We start from the raw sequence: 18,993 nt of genomic DNA on the forward strand, positions 1-18,993 counted from the left end.
CACTTGAAACCTCTTCGGGGGAAACCAAATGTAAAGCGCCTTCACTGACTTCATATGAACAAGGCCTTTGTTCATGCTCTTCTCCTGAGGTAATGCAGGGGAAGTTCTGTTTCCAGTGCTGTTTGTCATTCATTGCAGACAGAAGTTCAGGTCCTTGTAAACCAGTTTCAGATTCTATGAGTTTCTTGAGAGTTGTGGTTGGATGACTGATCCTTCTTTTGGAGTAAGAGTCATTCAGCTGGTTCTCTACCATGAGTCACATGACCCGCGAGGCTTAGCCAGCGTTTTTTAAATCAATCAATCAATCAATCAATCAATCAATCAATCAATCAATCAATCAATCAATCAATCAATCAATCAATCAATCAATCAATCAATCAATCAATCAATCAATCAATCAATCAATCAATACTGTGGTGATAGTTTTTACTACAGTAACTATGTTCCATACAACTGTTTGTTTGAGATGTACTTCCCCCAAGGTATGTAATACACTACCCGCAGCATCTTAGTGTAGGTGCTATTAAGCTTTTTGCTTCCATGAAAATGGAGGTATTGTTTTTAGCGTGTCTGTGTGTGTGTGTGTTTGTGTGTGTGTTTCCGCAACATTGTTGTCAGCATAACTTCAGAATGCCTTTTTGGATTGGGATGATATTTGATATGTTGGTAAGTCTTAGAAAGACAAAGGTCAAGGTCAAATGTGGGCCCCTGGTGGCTGACCTTGGTACTGCAGCAGGACTTCCGGTTTCTGTATCTTTTATCCCAAAAATGCTTTTCTTGTCAAGAATAAGTGGTGTGGTTTTGGTCCCCCTAGCAGCTTCTTCTGGAACTGCAGGGGACTTTCTGGTGAAATCTTTCAAAGCCAATAAGTCCAGATAGGAACATCATATTTTCATTTTTGGTATGTAGGTAGCTGAGAGACTCAGAGAGAGATATTAAAAAGTAGATGCAAATCAAGCACATGAAGACTTAATTTGCATAATTAAGGAGGAAGTTCTATAATTACATTGTTTTATATAACATATACTTATATACATGTAATCTATTCAATTTATGGCAGGAGGAACATAAACAGATACCAATTAAGCAAATGATGATCTAATTTGCATAATTATTGTGAAAATTCTGTGATTCCTTATTGGAGGATGATGGGAATATTATACCTTGTGACATTTGTCAGTTACTTAAAGTTTAACATCACTATTCATATATTATGTTAATGTTGAGGACATTTGCATAATTAATGAGGACATGTTGAAATGAAGTATGACAAAGGAGAGGAATTTCACACGCAAAATAGTGTAATTTGAATTTAGAAAGCCATAAATTGAACAGGATTATGGTAATATACTAATTACAACCTTATTTCCATAGTCAATGAGACAAATAAAAAATACAAAAACTCATATTTCATGGGGGTTTGAAATCACAGCAAAGAAGGCTATAATTGTACCATTTTCTCATGTGAGCTGATGAGGACAGTATTTTGCAGAAATGATATTCTATTCATTTTAACTTCTACTTAACTTTAAAAAATATTATCAATTCCCCTCATTTATCAACAAGGTATCTAAGTACTTAGTATAATGCAAATTAGGCCTTCATTTGATACATGTATCTATTGACGTTCCTCTCTCCCTTAGTATAGGTATAAAGTCCAATCATGACATAAACTTTCCTCATTGACTACAAATTAGACAACAAATGACATAATTAGCATTTGATAGTGTCAATCATCGTGTAAGCTATCTACAAACAATTATTTGATTTTAAATTATTAGAATTACAAACATGGCAATACAGCGGAAGCCCTGGCAGCCAAGCTGATGACGGGCCCCACATATACATACATAAACATAAACACATCATAATAGAGTTATAGATTACAAAATACAAAATTACTTATACAAACAATTATGACAAGCTTGTAACAACTTAGTTGTGCAAGGCTCAACTGACCATATGATAAATGTGCTTGGTCCACCTTAAACAATTCTCTACTGCAAACTTCATGTACAAGACACAGATTGTTTTATCAAATAGAAACATTTTTTAATGTCTGATCCTGCTAAAGACTTTTTCAGATATGAATGATCATGTTTCATTAAATACAGTAAGAAACGTACAATCATGAACATCACATACATGTAACCATGGCCATACATTCCAGTGGCTTCTGCAGGAGAAACAAACATTAAGTAGGGCAATTCCACTTATGCAATAAAAATGTAATAGAATATAGTCTATAAATCTATCTGATGTTTCTTCATACAATACTGGGGGATTGGCTTCTTTTTGGAAGGCAATGACTAATGAATAATACCACAATATTAAATACAATGTATTAGAAGGTTTTGTGATTTTGTTATCTTGACTTAACTGCTGTCCTTAGATGTTCCGGTAAAAATAACCATCAGACTTTTGTATGAACATCACATTGTAAATGGGAAAAGGGAAACTGGGAGAAAACTGAATAAGCTGACAGGATTTTTATTTCAACATCATCAACATCAGGAAAAACAAGGTCCTATAACTCACATTCACATCATTCATTTAAATCTATAGTAAATACTTAGACATGTCCATGGGTCCAAATTGATGTGTGATGTCACCGTTTCCTTTCCCCGTACACAGACAAAAAGCAGTCTGTGCTTCCAGCAGCAAGGTGAACCTGCAAGAAAATAACATCATTTGGCTTTTGATAATGATGATTTGATTATTTCATTATGTAACAACTAATTTTTTGCTACTACCATTTGCATGATAAAACCACCAGCATATACAGGTTAGTGCAGGTAAAAATGGAGCTGTGGCAGTACTTCCGATGTCTACATGTACCTGCACTGGTTTTATTCCAGTGTATAGATTACACAAAAATATTTATACATGATCTGGACCATTGTTTTAATTTTACTGCTGCAATGATGAAATGTACACAGTAGGATATGTAGGTACATAAAGGCAACTATATGAGTATTGTCCGCTATTAAAAACTCAATGGTCATCACATGAACATACATGTATTAAGCAAAAAGGGAGAATGCAATTTTACTGAATGCGAATTTTGTTCATATTGGGAAAAATACCTGTAGGAGAAAATCAAATTGATTAATATAAAAGAACTTCTGTGAAGGATTTTTCAGTCCCCAACGTAGAGCTACATGTACCACCTGTCATGAACTACCCAATCTTGGGCACATACTACACATTGCCATCCACTTTGGGTTATCTAGACATGTTGAGGTGTATTATGCAAAACCACATCTTATGAGCAATAAACAACAATATAAGCATGATCCTTAGTCATGAATCTTCTTAATTAAAAGCAATGACATAGGAGGACTGACAATACTTAAGCTCCTGTTCTGTATAACATGAGCTTTCTGACTAATTTGCCTCTTGTCTTGACTTGTCTGACTTTTGTTCCATTTTTGACTTCCAAAAATTTGTCTTCCCTTTATTTGCATATCAATCAATAGGTTGTGCTTATAAACCTGCATTTCCCCTCTAGTCTCTCAGTCACTGACGAAAGCTAGTGGATACTAGCTGAAACGTTTGACGTTTTCAAAATCATATCCAGTTGCTTGAGTAACTGCTTTTTGGCGTAAGGCTGTCATTGGGTGGAGAATATGATCAACTGATGTAGTCCATGCAAATGAGGCTTCTTTTTTTGCGAAATCAATGATTAAAATTGTATAATTCGACAACCCGAAGGGTTAACATCATTTGGCGATGGTATGGGGTTGTGAAACTCATTCAACGTGGAACCCAAATTCATTGGTTGAATTACAAACCAGCCTGTTATGTTGACTTTGTGGCTCCTATCATAGCATTTGGGGCTATCAAAGGATGCCTCAGTCTGTTTTTATTTTTTTAGCCCCGTCACTTCATATTTTTTCAAAAAAAAACTGACAACCAAACCAACAAATTAAATTGGTGTGCCCTAAACAATACCCATAGGAAATTCAAGTTTTAGTACTAGATAAACTACGGAGATAATTTCTGGACGTTTCAAGTGACAACCACCACTCTCCTTCACTAATGAATGCATTACACAGTATCTATGAGTAAGTGGAATAACCGGTTGAACGCGACAATTACTCATATTAATTTTTGGCATGCTAGGTCGTAGGAAGACAAAGGTCAATATGGGCCTCCTGGTGCCTGAACTTGGTACTGCAGCAGAAATTGCGTTTTTTGTATCTTTTGTCCTGAACGTGGTATGACTTTTTTTTTACGACAGATAGCTTTTCCTGAAAAATGACAACTGCTCAGAACTGCTCAGATCCTGCGATTTACTGCGCACCATAGATCCCCGGTCAGATATAAACTGATACCCGGAACCTTAATCTATGGCAGGTGGAACATCAACAGATACCAATTATGCAAATGATGACCCAATTTGCATAACCGATGTAAAAATGCAATGATTCTTTAATGGTGAATGATGGGAATTTCATACCTTGTGACATATGTATGTTACTTATATTATGTTAATTTAGAGGGCATTACTGAGAACATGTTGCAATGAAACATTGCCAAAGGATACAAATTTCACACACAACATATTGTAATTTTAGTTTAGAAAAACCATAAATTAAAACAGATTATGGTAATTACTACCTTATTTCCATAATCAATGAGATTAATTAAAAAAAACTTTACAAAAGCTCTACATTTTTCATGGAGGTATGAGATCTCCAAATTCTTGTTATAAATGTGCTACCAGATGAAGATGAGTTTTGTGACCAGAGCGTCTGAAAGGTGAGATATGGTGCCCTTTTTTGTCTGTTTTTTGCATAGGTTTGAATGAATGAAAGCAACTGTAGCATCTCCAAAATATGCTATTTCAAATCGGATGACAATTGGTAGCACTACATTAACTAACAAATATAATATTCCTCACCCAGTGTGGATGGAAAGCCAGGCAGCTGATTGGTCCTATTCTCTGCCCCATGAAGCCATCATGGTACTTGATGGTGCTGATGTTTTCCCCAGTTAAGGTGTACAGGCTGATGAACTGGTTAGCAGAGCCACTGAGACAGAGGAGAATAAACAGTGATGATGGAAAGTCTGAAAACTTCAGGAAGAATGGTCCATTGAAATACAAAACTATCAAAAGTAATTTTCTCTATAATTTTTCAAGTTTCCTGTCTGATGATGGCAACCTTGCCTTTCACTTCTTCACGGTTCTATAAATCATTGTCGATTCCCTTGTTTATATAACGTAATGAAATAGGATAAAATTTATCCTGTAACAACAAATGTCAGTCGCCAGTGCGTGTCAAGTATCAACTATTTTTCATTTCCACTGCATTCTAAATCCCACACAAACACTATTTTTAAGATATTTGCATCTTTCAAACGTCAACCCTTCCTTTGTTATCTCAATTGTCCATGGTAATTTGAGGTTTGAGAGCTGGGAAGAGGAAAATACGAGTGCCCGCGCAGTACGGCATGTCACCCGCGGATGACCCCGAGTGGCCTTCTACTCCGGCCGATAAGTTGGAAAAGCAGCTGAGTAATGAGATTCTCGACGTTTCGAAGCGGATAGAACAGATGAAAGTCGACTTGGGCATAGAGCACGGAACGTCGGAATCTACGTCTACCCCCATGACGGTGACGTCACTGGTCAAAGGTCGACCATCCCAGAAGCCCTTGTGTCTAACTTAAAAGATGGCTACCACACGCAGACCCTGCACATATTGTTGCAACTGGCTGTTCCAGCAACAGTTCCTCGGGTTGCGCCCTCCGAGGTGGCAAGCACTCACCAGCACCTACCCGCTCTGAAGCCGGACTCAGTTTCAAAGATATATTGCTTCTTCAGGAAGGTTCCCATTCCCGCCACCAATCATCTCCTCTTGTGCTATCACACTACCTGTCCGCCGTAAAGCTACTACACCACTTCCACTGTCACCATTAGTTCAGTCTACAACAATTTGAACTTCAGCAAACCCTACGAGGATTAAAAAGGACTCTCAGTCACAGACCCAAAGAGCACCACCCCATCACTCCAGAGTTTCTTTTGAAGGCACACCAGTTCCTGGATCTGACAAATCTGGACGGCACCACTTGGACAGCACTTTTGATCGGTTTCTTCGCATATCTGAGAAGATTGAACCTGGTGCCCACGTCCTTCAACAATTTCTACACCTCCAAGCATTTCTGGCGTTGTGATAATCGCTACATCAAAGAAGATCTGCTTATCCGTCAGACATGGTCAACGAGAGAGACCTCATCGTCTCTATCCTCACGATCCTGGACTCTCAATTGTGCCCGGTCACGGCTTATGCCAACATGCTACAACAGTACCCGGCGCCAGCAGAGGCACCAGCTCTCGATCCTCACCAAAGAACTAGCCCGGTTTGTACAGCAAGCAGGCCTCCCCAAAAGCTATTACACTCTGCATGCACGACTTGCGTCAGGGAGGATATACATTAGCGTTTGAGGCGGGCATACCGCGGGAACTACGGAAGCAACACGGCGACTGGAGATCCTGGAGGACGCGGCATCTCATCCTGCAGGGTCTGTGACTTGCTACTTGCATGGCTTTGGGCCACGACCAACCCCTCACCAGAGTCTTCTTGGCGCCTGCAACCTGGCCTTGACATCCAGTGGTGTAATGCTGACACATCAACTGAACGCAGATGTCAAGTACAACTCTGCCGTTTATTCTTGAGTGAGACAATTATGGTATGGTTGTTATGAGTGAATTTGTATACGAGAACTCTCACAAGATCACACGAGACTCTAAACACGTGACATGGGCGAGAGCTTGTCGGGACATGTACAGAACTACATGTACATGTATGTCATTCTCCAGTTCTTAACACAGCGCTGCCAGAGACCACCACCATCCCCACAACAGACTGTAGCTATCTTACCTGTCAAGTTGTGTTAAGTTCTCAATTTTTTGTGCACTAGTACCCTTAATCTTGGAGAGGAGATAGGCGCCGCCAAGATTATAAGCCTAAGGAGCCATCGTGACAAGTCCAGACATGCTGCTGGCTGTCATGGTGCCCCGACGACCGTTAAGGTTATGGGACTTACATACATACATACCCTTTAGCATTCAATTTCACCAGTCTGTCATTTAGCATACACGTGTAGACTAGTTTTACTTTGTTCACTTTGTATGTATCGGCCAGTCCAGATTTCCGAGACTCTTGCTTAGATTACCCTAAAACCATGCTTTAGACAGCCATTTGCCATAGTGACCTAGATCATTAGTTCTATCGAAGTGAAGCAGAGAATGAACCCAGTTCTCCTTTTATGTCACATTCTCAAAGTATTCCACAGTTAATGATTGGTTTATTTATTTCAATACCATTGCCACAAACATTGCAGCCAAAACTGAATTGCGTTAGGACATTTACAATTCGAACAGAGACATGATTAAAACATATTTACATAAACAGGCATTACAATTCGAATATAGACATGATTAAAATGTATTTACATAAACATGCATTTACAATTTGGGTAGAGACATGATTGGAACATATTAACATAAACATATGGGGTAAAAAGGTTCTAGAGAATTGTATTTGTCAGAGTATCAGTTACTGCGACAAGTTAAAAACCAATGTCAGCACAACTATTCGAAATTGTCAACAGGTGGTACAAATGGTCAAGGGCAGTATAATGTGTCACTGTGGTTCAAAAGTTCAATCATGTAAGGTAGGGCACTGTTCGTATACCGTCCAGTACGGCCGTACAAAAGGGTTCAGTTTATGTGATGAACGGGTCTGACGGCCACTGATGCTTCCTCTGGTGGGTGGTAGAATGTGCTGAAGCTGCCCAGAATGGACAAGAGACTTGGCAAAGGTCTCTGTCAGTGTTCTACGCTCGGAGGAGAGAGTTGCCCACGTCCTTCAACAGTTTCTACACCTCCAAGCATTTCCGGCGTTGTGATAATCGCTACACCAAAGAAGATCTGCTTATCCGTCAGACATGGTCCAAAACCATCCAAGTCAACGAGAGAGACCTCATCGTTCCTATCCTCACGATCCTGGACTCTCAATTGTGCCCGGTCACGGCTTACGCCAACATGCTACAACAGTACCCGGCACCAGCAGAGGCACCAGCTCTCGATCCTCACCAAAGAACTAGCCCGGTTTGTACAGCAAGCAGGCCTCCACAAAAGCTATTACACTCTGCATGCACGACTTGCGTCAGGGAGGACATACATTAGCGTTTGAGGCGGGCATACCGCGGGAACTACGGAAGCAACACGGCGACTGGAGATCCAATGCTGACCTCTTGTACCTCCCGCCATCAGTTGAACAAGGCTAGAGACATGATTGGAACATATTAACATAAACATATGGGGTAAAAGAGTATCAGTGACTGTGACAAGTTAAAAACCAATTCTATTCGAAATTGTCAACAGGTGGTACAAATGGTCAAGGGCAGTATAATGTGTCACTGTGGTTCAAAAGTTCAATCAACGACATGCACTGTTCGTATACCGTCCAGTACGGCCGTACAAAAGGTTTCAGTTTATGTGATGAATGGGTCTGACGGCCACTGATGCTTCCTCTGGTGGGTGGTAGAATGTGCTGAAGCTGCCCAGAACGGACAAGAGACTGGGCAAAGGTCTCTGTCAGTGTTCTACGCTGGGAGGAGAGAGTTGGCAGTCCCAGATATGAGCAGGCAGTGGAGTATATTCAGCACCCAGGATAACTCGTAGTGCTCTGCGTTGGACTTTTCTCAATTCTGTCACTCAGTGTGTTGGGCAGTCTGGAGTGCCAAACCGGAGCGGCGTATTCAAGGATAGGGCGGATGTAACGTTACATGTAGGAGGTGTACACCATCAGGAGATCGTCACTGGCAGGGTGAAAGTGCTTGAGTTTCCTGAGAAAGTACAAGCGCTGGTTTGCTTTAGTGCATACTGAGTCCATGTGCGAGTTCCATTTCAGATCAGCCTGGAGAATCACACCTAGAACTCTCAGTACTTTCACTTGCTGAACTTAAATGTTGTTTATTTGAGAGTCTAATTGAGGTGGGGATACATGTACGTTTTGTTTTCATTATAATATACCAGCCTGGTATGTTGACTTCATATTGTAACATTTCCAGCCTTCATATGGGGTGCCTTGGACTGTTTTTTTTTTTTTAAGTTTTGTGGCTTCATATTTTTATTTGATTAAATTGGTGTGGCCTTATGATGAACAAAATATTGACCACAGTAGATTAGCAGTATGTTGAAGTCTATTGGTTTGGTTTGGTTTGGTCTGCAACAGACATCTGAAACACCTTTGTTTTCTACTTGAAGCCTCTTGGTCTAAGTCTTTCAATCTCAGATAAAAATTAATGGCAAGGAAAACTGTTGATGTAGTATTGTAAACTCAACTCAAGTCAAAGAGTAAAGTTCATTTCTTTAGGCTCAGTCAGACTCGATCAGTGCAAACATTTAGCGCCAAGAATAGCTCATTTCCTCTCCTATCATGGACTTGAACATTCTTAAACTTAAACAATCAAACATAAACCGTTTTAAAGCTCATTACCTCATGGGCAAAAATAGACAAATCCCCATCCAAAATGGAGAATTCTGAAATGAGTGCTATTAATTTTCCATTAACAAAAAAATATTTAAAAAAATATTTGATAATATTAAACATATACGTTGCTATTTAGGAAATGAGGTAAAAAAAAACAATTACTATACAACTATACCATGTAGTCTATACAAAGTCATGTAGATGTACATGTAGCCTTACCATGCAAATATTTCTGCATGAGGATGAACATCAAATGATGACAGTCCCTGTGATGTCTGTATTGTCTTGACAGATTCACTGAACCTTGGATCCCAGAACTTCAGATCACCTCCAACGCTGAATGGTTTAAATGAAATATAAACTACATATTACTAAGGTTAATGAAGACTTCTACTTCAGCATCATTTAGAGTTAATTTACATCACAGTCAAGACAATTACTTCAGACAGTTGTGGCTATTCCCATTCCATAGTACCTGGTAGTCGACAGGTGTTTAGCCTCCTTGCATTTCAAATCTTTTACTTTTACTATTTTAGTTTGCACTTGTATAATGTACCTACATGTTTATGATATCCTTCCCTTGTTATCATTCAGTCTGACCCAGTCTGATACATGAATACCCAATCCTATCCATCCTTACCCATCCTGATACATCCAAACCTGTCCTCATATATTCTTACCCATCCTGATACATCCTAACCTGTTGTTATCCTGATACATCCTGACCTGTACTTGTAATATAGAAAGTAGAACATTTCTGTCAGACCTGGCACTGATGATGTTGCCTTCACTTCCCTTCTGCAGAAAGACCTTCACCACCCAGCCTGTGTGTTCTCTCAAGGTCATTACCCGACTGGAGAATGAAACAGGCAACAGTGTATACATGTATGGCAAAATCATTGCTTCAAATTGTCACTACATACTCTTATTGTCTTCATCATGTCAGAGGCAACTCTATACAAATGTTAGAAGTGGTGCTGATAGGTACTTTTGCAGAAATGTGATCATTCTGGTTAAAAATACTTGCACATGATTTGCTACATGGTTATGGAGCCCTTATAGCTTTGACAAGTTTTCAGAGTCCAAGACACATGTAATGTCACAGTACTAGTGTAAGTCCAAAGATTTGAGGAAAGAAGTTTCAAAATGCTATAGGGCACATTGGACACTTATTGAACTGAAAGGACAATTACAGAGCAACTTCTGTTACATCCCTTTACACTAATTCGTATTATTTAATAAAATGCAAGATAAAAATCTTCACTGTTTTACTAACAAACTGTCAGCTGTCAAGACTTTGAAAAGATGAATAAAGTTGAAACCAGTTGAATATCAAAGTTCCAAACAGAGGTTTAAATCAGTGCTCTGTTCAGAGCCCATATGGAAGTACTGTTTTTGGCCTGTGTGTGTGTGTGTGTGTTTGTGTTTGAAGGGGCAACCTAGCTTTCCGAACAAATTGCACACAGAAAAATGTTTCTTCCTTGAAGCAATGTATATTTGATGCTGTTAACAATGCCCACATTTTCAAAAATTACAACGTACCGGGTGGATTTTCGGGCCCTCAAAAATAAACCGGTACGTTTATTTGAAACCTGAGAGTATGGATTTTTGTTCTGTTTTTATTTTTTGGTCAATTTGGCAAAAAAATGAAGTGGCGAATCCGTTAACCAAGGAAATAAATTGGTGTGGCCTTGAGAACATTAATACGTGCACGGATGTCATCCATAAAATCAAATTGGTGTGATATTCGGTGTGTGGACCCAAATCCGGATTCCGAAATGATTAGATTTTGGGCCCCCTGGCCCTGCAGCTTGCCATAGTACTGCAGCAGAACTTCCGGTTTTGCTATCTCATGATCTAGACATCCTACGGTCACAAATTTCGGATGGTAGATACAGTTACTGTAGCTCTTGGGCTAGGGAAGAAGTGACATTAATACTAATAGCAGCTTGTTCTGGAAATGCAGGGCAGTTTGTTTATAATAAGAATCTTTAAAGGAGGATGATTTTTGCTACGTACATAGGTAGCTTAAGTGATGCTTGACATAATTAGATTTATGCAAATCAGAAGCTAATTTGCATAATCAATTAGGAATTTCTGTAATCTGCTGTATTCCATAATGGTCCTATCAAACACTTAATATGCAATTGAAAATGAGAGGAACATCTTAATATATAGATTATGTAAATGTAGACCTACCTTAGGCCACACAAATTTTATTTGTTGGTTCTCGGATTTTTTCAGAAAAAATATGAAGCGACAGGGCGAAAAAAAAAAAAACAGGTCTAGGCATTATATTATAGGCTTAAATGCTACGGAATGAGCCATGAAGTCAACACAAAAGGCTGGGTTAAAATTTAAACATTGAATTTTTAACTTTTAATCAAACCACTGCAATGATAGCTGGGAAAACTGTAACAACTAGAAAGAAAAGGACTTTCCTCAACTGTTGGGGGCAAAACATGAGCATTTTTCAGTTGATTCAGGACCAGAATCAAAATTTTTTTTTTTTTTGTAAATCAGAAAAAAACGAAGAGGCGAATCCGAGAACCAACAAATTAAATTGGTATGGCCTTACATGATTAATGGTAAATTGCTATAATTTCAATGTGGTAACTGCCTGGCAGTTCAAACCTGCCGAAACTGGAAGTTTGTACATGTCTTTGTTACCTAGGACATGAACTTGCAATAAACTTCAATATTATGTACATATCTACCCCCCTCCCAAACCATTTTTCCGCCTCTGTTTTCATTCTAACCAAACACTTTCTATTTTGCCCTATTGTGCTTGAATATTTATACTAAAACATTTTCATCTTTAAGAATTTCTGCTGACCATTCATTAGGCCCCAGTCTCCTGTCGAAGAGTCGGACTGACCCATCTCCACAGCCAGCTATCAGCAGTGACCGCCCCACTGAGTCACTGACCAGACTGGTCACACAGCTGTCTGCACCTGTCGGGATGTCCTGTGGCCAAACAAGGTGAAATTAGGCTGTATCATTAAGCCACACCAATTTAACTTGTTGGTTCTAGGATTTTTTCAGAAAAAATATTAAGCAACAGGGTGAAAAAAAAGACCTACATGTAGGTTTCCTCAGATTGCCCCCAAAGCCATGCTAGGAGCCGTGAAGTCAACATACACAAGCTGGTATATAATTCAACCAATGAATTTTATCAAACCGATGCATTAATAGAATATTGGATGGAAAAACTGTATAAAATGATTAAAAAAATGAAGCAGGCAACTCTGAGAACCAATTAGAGAATGCTTTATGGTTTATTCAAACCACCAGTGCTGAATTGCGGTTTCTGTACACAAATGGCTTATCAACATTATACATTACAAATAAGAATTAAAGGAAGTTACAAATCCTAGAAAATCATTACTATCAAGACTTGAAATTATGTTATAACATTAATTAACATCAACTGTCATTCAGCAGGCGGACACAGTAAGGTAATGTACTATTTAGCATACGTTGTGTCCGGCATTTAAACTGTGTCAGTTTCATACTGTTGCTGAGTGTTCTATTGTGGATATCCCCCCTCTGTGATGGCAGCTGGGCACGGTATTTCTCACTGCTTGTGAGAGAATGAGCAAACCTTAGGCACATTTCATCATACCTGGTGTCTAGTCTAGCAAGGCCAGTAGTGTTCAGAGCCATGTAGTAACAGTCATATTCGGGGCCAAGTATTACTCTTAGTGATCTTTTTTGCGCCCATTCTATCTTCTGTCTAAGGAAGTAAGTAAGTAAGTCTATTTTCTAAGTAAGTCTAAGTAAGTAAGTCTATCTTCTGTGACAGTTCCACCAACTTGCAGATGGCAGTCTGGTGGTGGACGTAGTCGAATGCATGGGAAAAGTCAGTGGGGACAAGTATCGTCAGGTGGCCTTGTCTGTAGGCTGCTTGAAGAATCTTGTGTATGAGACGTGTAAGGTATTGCACTGTTGAACAGCCCTGGAGGGATCCAAACTGGAAGGTTAGGAAGGATGTCCTGTAAGTACCAGTCTCGGACAAAACTTTCTTTAGAAAAACTTTTATTAGCAAATATGGGTCAGATTGGCCTTAGCTTTTCCAGTCTCAGTGGCATCTCTTTAGGTATAAGTACCACATCTGCATCCTTGAACAAGTCCAGTACCTCACCTTGGCACAGAGAGGCATTCATGATATCACATAGAGGCTGGCTCAGTTTGAATGCAAATTCTCTTATAATTCTTGGGGAGATACCATCTGAGCCAGTGGCTTTGCCAACCTTCAGGTTCCGAAGTCTCTTCCACATGTCCCAGACCGAGACTACCTGTGGTGGAGCTGGATCAGGGAGGTAGGTGGGCAGGTCACAGGGTCTCAATGGTGCGTGTTTTTGTGATGCCGAAGCTTGTGTCTTTCATGTAGTCTGACAGTCTTAGATGGAATGTACTTCTCAATCGCACTGCACAGGGTGGAGTAGAAGGCTGAACATTTGTTGGTTGCGTGGACTTCACTATAGTCTAGACCTCTCCCCATGCAGTCATGCTCAGTGATCCCACAATCCAAACGACCGTAAGTCTGACAGTCTCAGGGGTAGGACGACCTTCTTCACTAGCATCTGCCAGGAAATCCATGAGTTTGTCGCCATGGGTAGAGTCATCAACGGCACAGAGGGCGATGGACGACACCGATTGAGGAAGCTAGTATGGCTGCAGTTGAACGCATACACACTCCAAGTCAGTCGGAACAGCAATATCAAGAGCTTTTGATGGAATAGTCTTCTTGGTATACACTGCTACCCCTCCACCACCTTTTTGTTTTTCTCCTTCTGTCTCATGCACAAGACCCACGGATCCAGGTGGAATGGATAACTCAATTAGTTTCTACTATTTGTTTTGCTTGTTTATTGAAAGGTGTTCCTATTTAAATGGTAACCTTATAAATCTCTTACTGTGTAAGCCATACTCCTTTTTCCATATCTCAAGTTGAGAAAATCATTACAAGAAACATTGGTATCAACAACCACCACGATTAACGAAAAAACTAAGATTGGTTCATACGACGCCAAATTAAGGACTGGGAAACAATAGAAAAAGAAACTAAGTTTTCATGTGTTTGGCAGAAAAATCATTTGATATCATATTTATTCAAGAAAGTCACCCTAAAATAGCCTGAGTGTCAGCCTTCTTAGCCTTTGTCCGCTCTGGCGGGGAGCGGATCTTGGGGAGCAGACGAAAGCTAACAAGGCTGACACTCAGACTAACCCTAAAAGGCTCGTTCTCAATGAAATGTACAAAATAGTGATTTTTAGATTTGAAAAATTGATGAACGTTTTTTTTAAGCACACATACCTCATTTTTTTAGGAAAACATCTCAATTAATGATTACTGAAAAATGACAGCTTCATTGCCATGCACATGGGAAGTTACAGAAAATTCAGGCACTTTGATAAGACATTAAACCAACGCAATTTTTGGTGCAGAAAAATCACTGGAATATCAGAATGAGTAGGTGCATGATAAAGCTTGTATTCCTGACATAACTTCAAAAGCCATTAGTTTAAGCATCAGTATCTATGGAAGTACTTCTGTCAGCCCACTATATGCTGGTAAATATGCATATGTATAAACACATGAAAATAGCTAAGTGTATTGTAGTGTATAGAAGTAGCAAAAAAAAAAAGCGAAATCAATATCTCAAAGAAGGGCAGAATATTGGAGTCTGTCGACGCCACTGAGGGTTATTTTACTTTGGATACAAATGTTTTCTACTTTATTTCCAACTATTATGTTTATGGTGCACAGGAAAAGGAAATTCAATCTCTTGTTATGTCTTTTCTGTTACAGGTGTTACCTCTGTTACCGTTACAGAGGTAACACCTGCTTTAAATCTCCTAAAAGATCTACTGTTTTAGCTTAATCTTTTAGGAGCAAGGGACCATAAGTATGGACATTTTAAAATTGGGAAACAGGTGAAGTAACTAACATTGGAAGTAATAAAAAACAGTAACAGAGCTTACAGTCATTACTGTAAAATATTTTGTTTAGCAAGTGTGACTTCAAACAACCACAAACGCTCCTTTCTTCTTTGATTACATGTAGTTCTCTTAGAAACCCAGAGAACTGAGCTAAAAGTCATCAAAATGGCAAGTTCTTGTCATATACATGTATGTGGCTCTATCTAAACTTCATGACTGTCTTACTTGAGCGGTAATGGAGGTTACAGAACTTGGTGACAGGTACAGTATGTTCTACCTCGCACAACGTACAAGAATATTGACAGGAGCGATGTGACTTGATCAGTCAGAGGCCTAGGGCCTGGCTATCCGGCCACAACAGCCACCAACTACTGTCGTAATTAAAGTGCTATGTTTTAGGCTGCTTTTTAAATTTTTCATGTCTTCTCAGGCAACAGCCACTTTTTAGGGGGAGAAATCCAACCCGCTGTGATAATTTCTTCCAAGTCATCAATCAAACCTACATTTTATCACCTGCATGCACCAGTCATGATGTTGGCTTTAGATTTAGTAGATGCATGGAGGCTCAAAATTCCACACACAGTTAGATACACATGGCATAGACATAGACCTCGTCATTTTGGAGAGTTCTGTAACCTCCGTTACTGCAGATTTTGTAACCTTCATTACTGCTCAAGTTTCAAAGAGTCGCATATAAGACAAGAAATTACCATTTTTATGACATTTTCTGGGTTTCTAAGGGAATAATAAAGGAGTGATTGCTGTCATTTGTAGCCAGCTTTGCTGAACAAAATGTTTTACAGTTGACTGTAACCTCGGTAACCATTGCTTGTTTTTACTTTCAATGCTAGTAGTAAACTTTTACCTAGTACATTTACTAGTATTAAGAAAGTTGCCCAGTTTTTAAATACCCCTACTTACATGTATGTTCCCTTGCTCCTATAGATGTAATAAAAGATATAAAAGTTGAAGCTATAACTGACGATCTTTTTGAGAAAAAAGGCAAAGTATAATGTCTTATCATCTGTTACCACTTTTCTGTACATTTCAATGAGAACGAGCTATAAATAAATACCCTGACTAGTTAACATTACTTGAGCAAGAGGTAGAGGGGAAACAACAAAGACAACTGAGCTGTAATAATATCATTATTGTTAATTGTTAGACATTTTGGTAGGGTCTTTGAATGCATTTTGAATGAGTTTTCTTGATTGTTTTGCTACTTTCATCTTGGTAAATAATTTTTCTCAATGCAAATGATAATCCAGAAACATTTTGCACCTTTCTGAAAATTGTTTTATTTAATATAACATTTGACCCCTATAAAATGTACCTGGCCCTTTATAATAGCCACTTCCTAACCTGGCTGTGTGGATTGAACAGCCAAACCAACGAATAAATAAATAGATACATCAATCATGCAAATGAAAATAACTTCGAAATACAAACAAATGATAATTGAAGCTTTAGAGATTGTCAAACTATCATGATGACAAATGAGTTTGGAAAATGAAGACAAAATCCTTTACTTATAAATCTACACCAACACTAGTTATCCTCCTTCTCAGACTTGTAGGGCGTGGTTTTTTTTTTTTGGTGAGTGACAGTAGTTATGCCGCGGAGAGACAATTTTGCCGCCGAGGGAGTTTTGCCAGGGAGAGAAGGTTTCGCTGCCCAACAAGCCTGCTTGGGGTCGGCCACCAAAAAGGGTCTGGGATTAAGTCAGCCTTTCATAGAGGCTATTAACCTGTTCATGCAGGGGCAATTCATGTGTCCCCCCCCCCCAAAAAAAATGCCACGACCTACAAGTCTGCGAAGGAGGCTAGCACCTAGTGATCTCAACAAGGAAGTTCATGAGTCAAACCTAGGACTGACCAAAACTTGGCTAAGCCTAGGCTAATTCTTTACTACCATTTTAACGTATTTTAAGACAAACTAAAAATTTAGCACACTATGCAATTACAAGTAGTGCACATACATGTATCCTTGCATACAGTGTGGGTGACTGATTGTTACCTGTAGTTTTTTCTCCTTCTGTGTGTCCCAGACCCTGATGAGACGAACATCTCCAGATGCCAGCAACATTCCAGACTCCTGCTCCCAGTCCATCACCAACCCAGACCCTACACCCGACATCACCAAACAGTCTGGTCAATCTCATGGAAACTTACATTCACTTTTATTGCACATCTTTAGTATTGGAAAACAAGTAGCCATTGAAAAACAAATTTAAAGTAACAAGAGGTCGATGACTTCATCCCTTCATCATGTATGAGTTTGGTTTGTCCGAGATGTGCTGCTGAATATAGTTTGACTTTTATTTTGCTGGTATGTTAACCAAAGAATGTGTGCGATGCGTAACTTGGAGTACAGAAACACACGTTAGGCCATGTTGTTTGATTATATGGATGACATCCGCGCGCGCATCAATTTTCGCTCGTTTCCACAAAAAAAAAGTTTTTGACCTTCGTGCAAAACACCTCCAAATGAGCAAATATATGCCGTAAATTGATTCTAGTGTCGTAAAATACCACTTTCCCTGTCCCTATCGCAAAACGTACCGACTTTCTCGTCGTAAACCTCCTCGTTGCACATGTGGATAAAAAAAAACATGGCGTCAACTTCATGTTGTCGTCAGTCTCCATCTCATCCGAATCATGTGAGCATCAAAGTGCAAAGGAAGGGTGGCGGGGTAGTTGTGGATTGGTATGCCATCGATTGTGGGCAAGGTGACGTTACGTTGTACGAGAAACTGGTCACAGCAAGTGAGTTCAGGCCGGTGAACTTCAGAGATATCCTTTCAAGAACGGCCAGTGCGCAATTTTTCTGCAATGAAGGGAGAGTCGGAAGGGGTGTGGAGGTGTACGCTGGCCTGCAGGTCGGCCATGCCTGCCGGCAGTTCGGGCATTTCGTCCGCATTGAGGTGGACAAGACGGCGGCCAGTGAAGGAGCTGAAGTTCCGCGCCCCAAGACTGCTTTTGAGGTGACTAAATTTTAATTTTTAGTCAGTCATGGATTTTTTAGTATATATGAAATATAGGCCTAGGGGAGGGGGCAGATAAAAAATTGAGAATTTTGCAAGCATAAACGACTACAGCAGTGTTTTTAAAGGCCAAGGCAATTGACAGGATGTTCAAGCTATCGAGTCAGTAAATAAAGACACCGAACTATTAACTAAGGTGTCTTTTATTTTATGCGCTTTGTCAATACAGTTCTAACAAAGTGCTAAGTTGAAAAGCATAATCCCATCAGCACCAATCCATTTAAATTAAGTATTCATCCCCTTCCATCCATATTTGTGCCCATATATCATATCTACCAACTCCTTGGAAACTACATTTCTAAGGATAACAAATTAATACATTAGAAGGGTTGATATCTAACAGCTGCTTTTCATGCTGTGTTTCTTCAGGTCCCTGGAAGGATGACGGCTGCAGATGTAAAAAAAAATGAAAATAAAGAAGTTCTTGTTTGGTACACCATACTCTGTGTGTTTAGTCATTTATTCAACCTTCCGGATCAAATACATTTCATAATAAAGACAA

General features: G+C 39.4%; 1 protein-coding gene across 1 annotated transcript in view; it reads right to left on the minus strand.

Annotated features, from left to right (window-relative positions):
• Positions 1 to 855: 855 nt before the first annotated feature.
• Positions 856 to 18,993, minus strand: part of LOC109471238 (regulatory-associated protein of mTOR-like) — an 81,542-nt gene continuing 63,404 nt past the window's right edge. The window contains exons 16-21 of the mRNA XM_019770516.1: positions 17,465 to 17,571; positions 12,340 to 12,470; positions 10,270 to 10,356; positions 9,723 to 9,839; positions 4,907 to 5,036; positions 856 to 2,671 (exon numbers count right to left, since the gene is read on the minus strand). Coding sequence (XP_019626075.1) covers positions 2,609 to 2,671; positions 4,907 to 5,036; positions 9,723 to 9,839; positions 10,270 to 10,356; positions 12,340 to 12,470; positions 17,465 to 17,571 — 635 coding nt within the window. The 3' untranslated portion in view covers positions 856 to 2,608. The remainder of the gene's footprint in view (positions 2,672 to 4,906; positions 5,037 to 9,722; positions 9,840 to 10,269; positions 10,357 to 12,339; positions 12,471 to 17,464; positions 17,572 to 18,993) is intronic.

This window comes from Branchiostoma belcheri, unplaced genomic scaffold, assembly GCF_001625305.1.
Source record: "Branchiostoma belcheri isolate BF01 breed outbred unplaced genomic scaffold, Haploidv18h27 scaffold242, whole genome shotgun sequence".
NCBI lineage: Eukaryota > Metazoa > Chordata > Leptocardii > Amphioxiformes > Branchiostomatidae > Branchiostoma > Branchiostoma belcheri.